The sequence below is a fragment of the Gekko japonicus genome, unplaced genomic scaffold (assembly GCF_001447785.1).
Source record: "Gekko japonicus isolate JY-2015 unplaced genomic scaffold, Gekko_japonicus_V1.1 scaffold655, whole genome shotgun sequence".
Classification (NCBI taxonomy): Eukaryota; Metazoa; Chordata; class Lepidosauria; order Squamata; family Gekkonidae; genus Gekko; species Gekko japonicus.
In genome coordinates, this window is record NW_015163107.1 from 816,795 (window position 1) to 826,843 (window position 10,049).

At 43.0% G+C, this 10,049-nt stretch overlaps 1 protein-coding gene across 1 annotated transcript in view; it reads right to left on the bottom strand.

Moving 5' to 3' along the window:
• SYNJ2 (synaptojanin 2) overlaps positions 1-10,049 on the bottom strand; it is an 89,293-nt gene that overhangs the window by 7,758 nt on the left and 71,486 nt on the right. The window contains exons 20-25 of the mRNA XM_015406788.1: positions 8,111-8,189; positions 6,237-6,405; positions 5,564-5,716; positions 3,911-4,036; positions 2,149-2,261; positions 1,036-1,144 (exon numbers count right to left, since the gene is read on the bottom strand). Of these exons, the coding sequence (XP_015262274.1) occupies positions 1,036-1,144; positions 2,149-2,261; positions 3,911-4,036; positions 5,564-5,716; positions 6,237-6,405; positions 8,111-8,189 (749 nt within the window). The remainder of the gene's footprint in view (positions 1-1,035; positions 1,145-2,148; positions 2,262-3,910; positions 4,037-5,563; positions 5,717-6,236; positions 6,406-8,110; positions 8,190-10,049) is intronic.

A 10,049-nucleotide genomic window follows, 5' to 3' on the forward strand; every position in this document is an offset into this window, starting at 1 on the left:
GGAGGATTGTGCCTTCGATGCCAGAGGCTTCGGCTGGCCGATATCGGAGGCAGGCCTCAATGCCGGAGCCGTTGAGGTCGATGGTTTCTCGGCGTCCATCACTGAGGAAGGATGTAGGGCCAACTCAAGCAGGGCCACTTTAAGGCGCGCAGCTCGGTTTTTTGGGGTCTGGTTTGAAAACCGAGCACAGTGGCAACAAGATTCCGGTCGATGAGACTCTCCAAGACAAAGTATGCAAAGGGTATGATGGTCAGGAGGAGCAAGTTTACTACCGCAACCCTTGCACCTATGAAAAAAGTCCCACTTCTTCTCCATAAAAACCAAAGTGAAAAAGAAAGGGGGGGGGGGTAGCCCGAAGGCCCAACTGACGTAAAGCGGCAACCTCCCCCTCAGCAGAAAATAACGTGTTTTTTTTAAAGTTTTTGAAAGAACAACGAAGAAAAGGAATGAACTGAGGAAAAAATCCAAAGAGCCGTGAGGCAAAAAGCCAAAACACGCGAACCGATCAGACCGACGAAGAAAGAGGTCTTTCCAACGTGGTGGTAAGAAAGGAACTGGCGGGATGTCCGCGCCCACCCCTCTGGGCATGTGCGGTGGTGTTCCTGCGCATGCCCGAGGGACTGGGCGCGAAAATCCGTTAATGCCGATTGATCCAGCGCGTGCGCACTAGATCCCATGGGTGTGAAGCACAGAGACCACGTTGAAGATCAGATCATTTCAATTACAGGAAACTGTTTTCACTTAACACTTTATTATTTCTATAACTTTAGAAGAATGTTATTTCAATGAACTACTTCAGCAATAATTGTGCGGACTTAATGAAGTCTCTTGGAAAAGAGAGAAACCACTTCAGTGTGAAACAAAAGACAAGGGCTCCTGTTCTGCAATGTGATGGTTTGCTTCCCATGCTACACTTCACAGGACACAAGAATAGTATTAAAATCTGATGAGGGCTCCAGAAAGGGGCATTAGTTCCGTATGCCATACTTAAGAAAGGATGTCAAATTTCTAAGCAGAAAACTCAGCTCAGTGTACCTCCTTTTGCTTGCATCAGGCACCGAATTGCTTCCTCAGCCTCCTGTGGGGTGGTAGTTTTGATCTGCTTAACGTTATACGGCTTACTAATTCCAGTCCGTGATTTTGGCTTACAAGAATAAAAAAGGAAAAAGAAAAACTGAGCTCAAACAAAAGTAAAATACACAAAAGATATAATATCCTGCCACCCTCTAAAAGCAAGGTACAAAGAGGAATCTTATTAATTTCCCATAGTGACTGGTTTTCTTTTACTGATCATGAACCAATGTAAACTAATCTCTTCCACGTGAAAGAAAGCCTTCTCTTATACGCTCCCTCTAACCCCAATCCTTGTGCCTTTATATACGCAATCCTGCTGAGGCTGATGCCACTAGCCAAGGTTTGTCAGGTGGCAGCTAAGTTCATGGTCTTCTCTGCTGTGGCACCATACCTCTGGAACTCTAGGCCTAGAGAAGTCTGGTCACCTTGCTCCTGACATTATGAAATTACGAAAACAGAGTTTTTAGGAGCATTCTTTTCCTCTAGACGAGGGACAATGGATTTCTCTCTATATACACTGACAATGATTCTTGAAGGATGAGTTTTAGAATGTTCATCAATTTGGGCAGGGTTTTTAATATTCTGATCAGCCATTTGAGACTATTACTAGTGGTATAGGTTTAAGAAATGTAAGTGGCTTATCACTTGATACAGGTAGTGATTGAAAGGGAGGAATTATAAACACCGCTTTCCATGTTTTAATTATTAGCACATGAGAAAGTTGCCTGTGGACAGTTTTACTACCTGTGGTAGTGCCAGTAGCATTATTTTGTAATTTATACAGTACTTTACCATCAATCATTATCTCACAGAGGAACTGTGTTTCCCCCTGCTCCACACAAGGGAGTTTGCTTTACCTCAACAACAGCAAGGGAGTGATTTTGCCCTATTCTTACAATTCCACACCCCCATACCACATGATGTTGTGTTCAGGGGAATCTCCTGATCTTTTATGCATTTACGCATGTCTCTTCCATGTATAGGAGTTATAAATCCAACTATGTATGGGTGACACTTTGGCATGCAGTTACTTTTTCACACACATTCTCTGAAAAATTATGCTGAACTACTCACTGGTTGTTGTGGTGCTCCTGGAAGGAGCTTTGCTGTTTGCAAGATGGAAGACAGGGAGTGGCCTCCTGAAGAGATGGAACCATCTGATGTAGATTTTTTAACAGATAATCCAGCTGCAGGAGAAGAAAGTGAATTGCTGTCACACATATGCACACACACACACATATGTAAGTATGTGTGTTTGTCTGTATGTTAAGATAGGAAGTCCCACGGCCTAATATGGCAACATGGCCAACTTTGGATTCCAAATATTGTGGTACCTGGATGGAGGTGAAGCATGGGAAAAGTCAGGAGGCAGAGCCTGGCGAACTCCAATAGGAGCAGACTAATAGAAAAAGATTCCTACTTGCACCATTTAGCCTTGCCTCTGCCAAGCCTGCCTCCGTCAGCTTACGAAACCCAGGCACAGTTAACTGAGAGGGAAGCATAACCAATGCACCCTACTGTTTCTCATACGTGGACTGTTGAGGTGAACAACCTGATTCCTTAGTCTGTGCATGCACAACCTACACCATTCAAACATTTGCACTAAATGCTGTTGATGAAATGCTGCTGAATTTTACTCCCCCCCCCCCAATTCAGTTTTACTCAAACTGAATCATTGGCAACCCTAAAGTGATTGTGGAGAAGTGGGGATTTATGCAATCTTATCTGTCAACTGAAAAAAAAGTGTGCTTTTAAAAAATCGTGTCCTTTAATTGGATTAAACATAGTACATTTATGAGTGAAATAAATACAAATATCCAAAATACGCCTGGGAAAACTTCATTACGTTTTCACCAAGCAGACAGAAACTATTGCAAAACAGCTGACAAGATCTTTCCGCTGATTGGTGGCCATTGTTACAAAATCCATTGGCAGACTACTGAGGCCAAAAACAAAGAGGTGAGACTAGCAGTCTGATCTTGTGAGTGTTTACTTAGAAGTTAATTCTACACAGTTCAACAGGAAACATGCACAGATTGTAGCCTACACCTGTCCAAAATTGCAAAGACCAAAGAGGATTTACATGACTAATGACTTCATCCCATGTAAATACACATAGATGGAAATCCCACTGGTTTCAGCAGAACATTTCCAGGGCCACGTGATTCCACAGTAGTAAAGAATGTAACACAGTAGTAGAGAATGTAGCACAGTAGTCAGTGTCTCATGAGAAACTATGATTTAAGCATCTAGGCTTCATGGCCACAGAGATAGGCTTGAGTAGGTAATGCCTGCTAGAATTCCAGAAATGGGAAAGATGGCTGAATGAAACTCTCCCGTGGCCGTGGGCCGAGGCATCTGTGCTCTGCATAGATTCTGTTGCTCCCTCATGACTAGAAATTACAGAATGAATCAGAGACAATAAGAAAAATTGGAATTTGTACAGGAGGACAAATCCAGCTTTTCTCAGCACAACATTTTTATCACTTTTATATTGAGCTCACATAGTTCTGCCTCTTTATATGTAAATGTATTTGGAGCCACAATCTAACGGGGGATTTGTGAAGACATGATTTGTTTTCAGCCCAGAGAAGGCACATCAGACAGAGCTGTCAGTCTCCTGGTGGGGGCTGGAGGTCTCCTAGTATTACAACTGTTCTCCCAACTACAGAGACCAATCCTCATGGAGACGATGGCATCTTTAGAGGATGAACTCTATGGCATCACATCCGCGTTGAGCTCACTCCCCTCTCCCCAGTTTCCACTTCCAAATCTCCAGGAATTCCCCCAACCCACAGCTGGTAAACCTATTGTTATACCAAACATGGTCTCTCACCCGGAGGAGGTGGTCGCTGTGGTGGCTGAGGCCTACCAGGAACAGAAAAAGACCTGCTTGGGGAACGATGGCGAAATTCTCCACTTCCTTCTAGCTCTTGTTTTAGCTCAGCCAGATCAGCATCATCTAGGGAATATATCAAAATAATGACAAGTGGAAGAGAAAGCAAGACAGAATGAAACCACGACACCAAAAAATTAGACGTTTACCAGCAAAAGAAGGGAAGGTGGGAAATGAATACGAGACACAAAGCATGTGCTTGCCTCAAGAAGAAGCTTCCCTGATGGGGCTGCCAACTCTAGATTGGGACACTCCTGGAGATTGGGGGGGGGGAGGCTCGGGGAGGGAGGGGTTTGGGGAGGGGAGGGACCTCAGTGGGGTTATAATGTCCACCCCCTGCAAAGCAGCCATTTCCTCCAGGGGAACTGATCTCTGTCATATGGAGATCAGTTATAATTCCAGGAGATCTCCAGCTTCCCCTTGCTGGCAACCCTATCCCCCAACTTTCAGTGACATGCATTCAAGCTACTTTCTTCTGTCAATCACCAGCTTTTCAGGCCCAGTCATCGTTCCCTGTCATTCCTAATAGGGGGGAAACCACCAATCACAGGGATAGTCCAGGCTGCAAAGAACGGGGCAATTTTGCTAAGCACTGGACAAATGTTTTGAACATTCATTCGCTCAGAGCATTCTATGGTGGAGAGTTCGGGTCACCAAGCATGTTTGGATTATAAAACACCACATACCTTTCTGAAAAGGATTAAGTGCACATTATATGTGTATCCAATACCTGCACTGATGCATAAGGCCTCTGCATAAGCTGTGCAGTACACAGTGCAAGCTGGGGCAATTATCTGTATTAAGAGACAGACAGACTCCAGCCTGTGGCAAGCCAGTCATATGAAATCTGATGCTCACACATTGAATTCAGCTTGGATTAGCTTTTGACAGCTGGCGGCAACCAAACTGAACCTCACGAACAAGTTCATTTTTAGTGTGTCCACTGGCTAGTTAAATTAACAATTCAGCTCCCAGAGACAAAAGTTGCAGTCAGATGTTATGATAAACTATGGTTTGTTTAAAATGTGGTTTGTGAACAAAACTCTGATTCATTTACCAGATATCATTAATAAATCTTGGCCTGTGTATAAACTCTTACTATTCTGTTCCTTGCCTCCTTCCACTGCCTCCACCTATACTGCCATCTCTATGGCTAGGTGACTGCAAGAGGCAGCATCACCAAACAAACTATGGTTTGTGAATCTAGAAGCCACAACAAACCACAATTAATACTAACTGTGGTTAACAAACCAGCTACAAACCATAACTGGAAATCCCAGCTTGTTACCAAATTAAAATTTGTAATTTGTGATTACAAATTAACAAATTCCCTGTGTTACATGCAGACAACAGTGACAAAGAACATTTTTCAAATATTTATATAAAACAAGACAATGGTAACATTAATAAGCTAAATTTATAGAACACAGGGGCGCGCACACTTGTATGTATGCAGTGTTTGGGCTTATTGCTTTCTATATCTAGAAGTTTTGTATAGGAAGGTATCTCCCAAAACCTATGCTCTGTGTGGGCCATTGTTACAGCTATAGACACAATTTGCCTGCTTTCTTTTTACGTAACTATGAAGGTTACCTTTGTACAGCTGCTGCTTTCTTCCAGCAAGGTGAGGAGATTTGTTTGCATGGACCATGGACGGCATCATGAAATATTCAGGCCCATCCAGCAAATCTTCCACTGCTAATGCAATGTCATCTAAATAGTCATCTTCATCATCTAGAATATCACCTAAACCAGAAGATATGACAGTGGTAGGTAAATAGGAACTGACCTTTGACAAGCATTCCTAATGCATGGTACTATTACAAAGAGAGCACAGCTGAAAGGATTAGCAGATGCTTGGGTCATGATCTACAAAACAGTGAAGCACAGGGGCTTCCACACGTGCATCAGAGCTTCCCACATTCCCCTTCTGCCTGCCCAGCATGCTACTCAACATGCTCCTTCCAAAATTCAGAAGAACTTCAGTCCAACATGAGGAACTGCAGTAGTTAGTGTGCTCTAATTCATGTACCTCACGGTCTCTGTCTACAACAGCAAGTCCCAGTATAGGAAGTACAGGGTAAGACCTTTGCTTCAAATATATATGAAATAATCTGAAGCCATATGGAGCTTAGTAACTAAAAATTATGGAATTTAATAAAGTCCTGTTGGTATCTTGGAAACAAAAAAGGGAACAATACAGAGGGAACAATACCTGACCAGAAACTGAAAGCTTATAGCTTAATCTACAGTTTGTATCACACACCTTCTGATTCATAATCTAAACTTGAGAAATCAAAATTTTCCTCTAGTAGGCAGGAGTTTGCTGTGGGTGACATAGGAGCCATGCTGTCTCGCTTCCTAGCAATTTCCTCCTGAAGACCCTTCAGCCAGTCTTTGGTTTTAGGCCAGATCTTCACTGTCTTGCTTTTAATCTGTATCATGAGAAAGAATGGATTACGTTTCCCTTAGTTAATCGCATTACTTTGCATAAATGAGGGGTCCAGGCATCCACAGAATGGCAAGATGACAACCTGTTCAGCAAACGGAAGATTTTTAAAAAGCCACCAATGAAGTACCTTAAAGAGTGTAACTAGAACTCTTGGTTGCCTGGTGTTGCAGTTAAAATGTATTTATCATGTGTTGAATCCTGTGTTAAGAACCTCACGAACAAGTTCATTCTAAGATATCAAATACACATCATAATTGCATCTAAAGGATAATGTGGGAGACTCATGATGAGATCTCCTGTCATTTTAATTTCTCCTTAAAAGGGGTTCCAAACTGGATTGAACTGCAGTGGCTATCCCTGCCCAGCTGCCCTTTCTCCCATCAAAATAATAGTAATCGCATTGCTGTCAAGTTGCAACTGACTCACAGCAACCCGAGGGGCGGGAGCCTGTGACGTGCATAGAAGCAGAAGGGGCCGGGGTAGGCGAGGCCCGCCATTTGCAGGGCCGGGCGGGGAAGGAGGAGGCCGGCCAGTCGCTGGGTCAGGGAGGGTGGGGCCAGGCATGTGGCGGGAAGATAGGCGCCTCCCCGCCCTCCCTGGGCCAATCGCAGGGAAGCGGGGTGTCCGGAGGGAGAGGCCTTGGGTCTACGTGACCCGGGCCACTCGCCGCCCTCACCCCATTCTAACTGTGAAGGGAGCTGCCCTTTCTCCCATCAAAATAATAGTAATCGCCTGCTGTCAAGTTGCAACTGACTCACAGCAACCCAGGGGGCCACTGGGCTTTCAGAACAAGAGATAAAACAGTTTGCCACTGCCTGCCCTTCACCTCTAAATGCCAGAATTGCTTCCTAAACTACAATATTACTTGTGAGTACTAACTGAAATAAGAGTTTGCCATTGCAATCTAAAAAGCTCATTAGCACTTAGAGGACATTTTTTTGTCTCTATGAAACTCTTCTGATGCTTAGGATGTTTTCTCGGAGAAGAAATCCTGGCACTTAAAACAAAGATTTCTGTAAGGCTAATTGTGATCTTTAAATGGCAATGGTGCATTTTAAGGAGCACTTAAAAATTGTTTCTGGGGATGTCTCAATGAGGAATAAATCCAATAAACAGTCCGTGGGGAGGGGCTGATTCAATGGCAAAACTTGATCTAGCTGGATTTTGTAATAGTTTTTACCAACAGCATTCTGTAATCCCTGAAAAATTGCTGCAGAGGGTTGCGGGATAGTGTCTAGAACAATACACAGGGGGCTTACACTAGAAGGACAAATCCACTGAATTCATTCCCCTCACTCTTCAGTGAGTGGAGCAGACTCCAAAAGCAGAGCTCCCCCCCCCCCATGCTATTTTCCCAATCCAAAACAGCCCCAGGGAGGCGCTTCTTGCCCTGTTGACATTCCTGACACTGGATTATCATAATCAACTCAGGGGGACTCAGACCCACCCTACATGTAACAAATTGTAAAATGTAGTTTGGGCCAAAAATATTGGTCAACCAGAAAGCTACAAGCTCAGGTTCAGGGAAATTACATCTCTATATCTGAAATGATGACTGTCAAAAGATTGGGCCTTCAGTAAAATCAATAAAAATGGTAAAAGAAAAACTTTCCATGAAAACCTAGCTAATATGTTAAGCATTATCCATGACTCTGATGTCTAAATGAGCACAGTGGGGTTTTTTTTACCTTGACACCATCTACATCAAGAACATGGAGAGCAGACCTGCTTTCTGAAAAAGTTACCAGCATTTGACCTCCATTGATCCTAATAAGAACAGAGGCAAAGAAGAGATAGTAAATCAACTGCCTATTATTTTCTGCATCTTTGCACATCGTATAAATTGTCTTCTAATGTTTTTAGACAAAGGGTGCTTAAGTTTCTCATCATGATAATTCAGGATCAATGATGCTGTTATCTGTGCTGGTCTGAATAAGGGATGCATTGAAAATAAATTTCAACCACAGCATGTTTTCTTTAAGAAGGGTATACCTGGCCATTACACAGAAATTGTGAAAAGAAGCATTACAGACCAGACCTCTTTTTTAATGCTTCTTGTGTTAACAACAAAATTGGGAGTGAAAATTTCTTCGATGACCCTATGCATACATTCCATATGAGAATACAGCTTACATGTGTCGTTGCTGGCAAGATGGCTCAAGTCACTACTTTGGTAACCAAAGAAAGCACAAAAAGAAGAACCCCAAGTCCCTGTCCCTTTGCCATCTCACCTCTTATCATGTTCAAAGCCACCCTCAGTTTCCTCCTTTCCACTGACCAGATGTTTTATTAGAAAAGAGCAAGAGTCGAGTCGCACTTTAAAGACTAACAAAATTTGTGGCAGGGGGCGAGCTTTCATGAGTCACTGCTCACTTCTTCAGATACTGTTTTATGTAAGCAAAAGCTAGTTACATAACCTCTTTAAAATTCAGCAATATTTTTGGAGCACTTGTGCTTTTAAAAAGAGATGACAAACGGAAATGCATTTCCTTCTGCCTTTCATCAATAGTCTCCCCGTGTTCCTAGAATACAGGAAGGCTAAAATCCTAGTATGGTTGTTGAACCTATATCTTAAACTGAACACAAAGCCAAAGTGAACACTGTGAAAAGGGCTCAGAATGTCTAGGGTGAAGCTGGACAATTTTGAACAATTAATATATATTATTTCCCCTTTAACACATTTTATGGTTTGGTGTTGATGACACATGGAGCTGAGCTAGAGCCTGATGAAAAGTTCATGAGTAACGGTGGAAAAATTCTGGGAGAAATCAAGGTGGTTGCTTTGTGTATGTCAGATAAACAGAAGATGAATAAATATAATTACGAATCCAATCTAGATATTATTGAATTAATGGCATCCATAGAAATCTCTATGTGTACAATTAATGTGGTGAGATCAGAGCCTGTCCAAGGGAATTCAGAACACACTGTTTTGAATGCCCTAATCTGAATTAGGGAAAAGTTCATCCAATACTAAGAATTCAGAAATATATTCAGAATACACGAGATATTTGTAAAAAAAATTAAATGACAAAGGACACTTTGATTTGCTGCTTTAGTGTGCTGCTTCAGGGCAATCTGTCAAGCTTATCAACAGCACTCAGGGAGACAGTTCTGCCTCTCTTAGGCCATTTCATCTCATGCACACGAGAAATCTGACTAGATTTCTAAAGTATATAGAAGCAGGTAGTATTGTGGCAATGAAATCTTATATTCTAATTTCCAACAGAGGGCGCCGTGTGCAGATACTTATTTCCACTAACAGGAAGCTCACTCTGCCCCAACAGCTTTTCCTACATAGTCAGTAGACTACCTGTGTCTGCAGAAAAATCCAAAAAGTAAAAAAATCCCTTCAGGGACCCCCCAATATCTTTTGAAATGGCCTCTGCAGGGATCTAACTCCAGGCATCAAAGGTGAGAGAGAGATTGGAACGTTCAGGGCGGGGGGGAGGAGGGCTTCTAACTGGCTCTGTGAGTCAAAGGGTGGGGGAAGGGCTGTTTCCTGGCCTCTTTTGGCCTTTCAAGGAGGGAGGGAGGGAGCCGTGGGGCCAGGCCTCACAAGAGTTGCCACTGCCAGGCTGGGGGATTTCTAGATATTTTGTGGAGGGCTGGGTTTGGGAAGGGAGA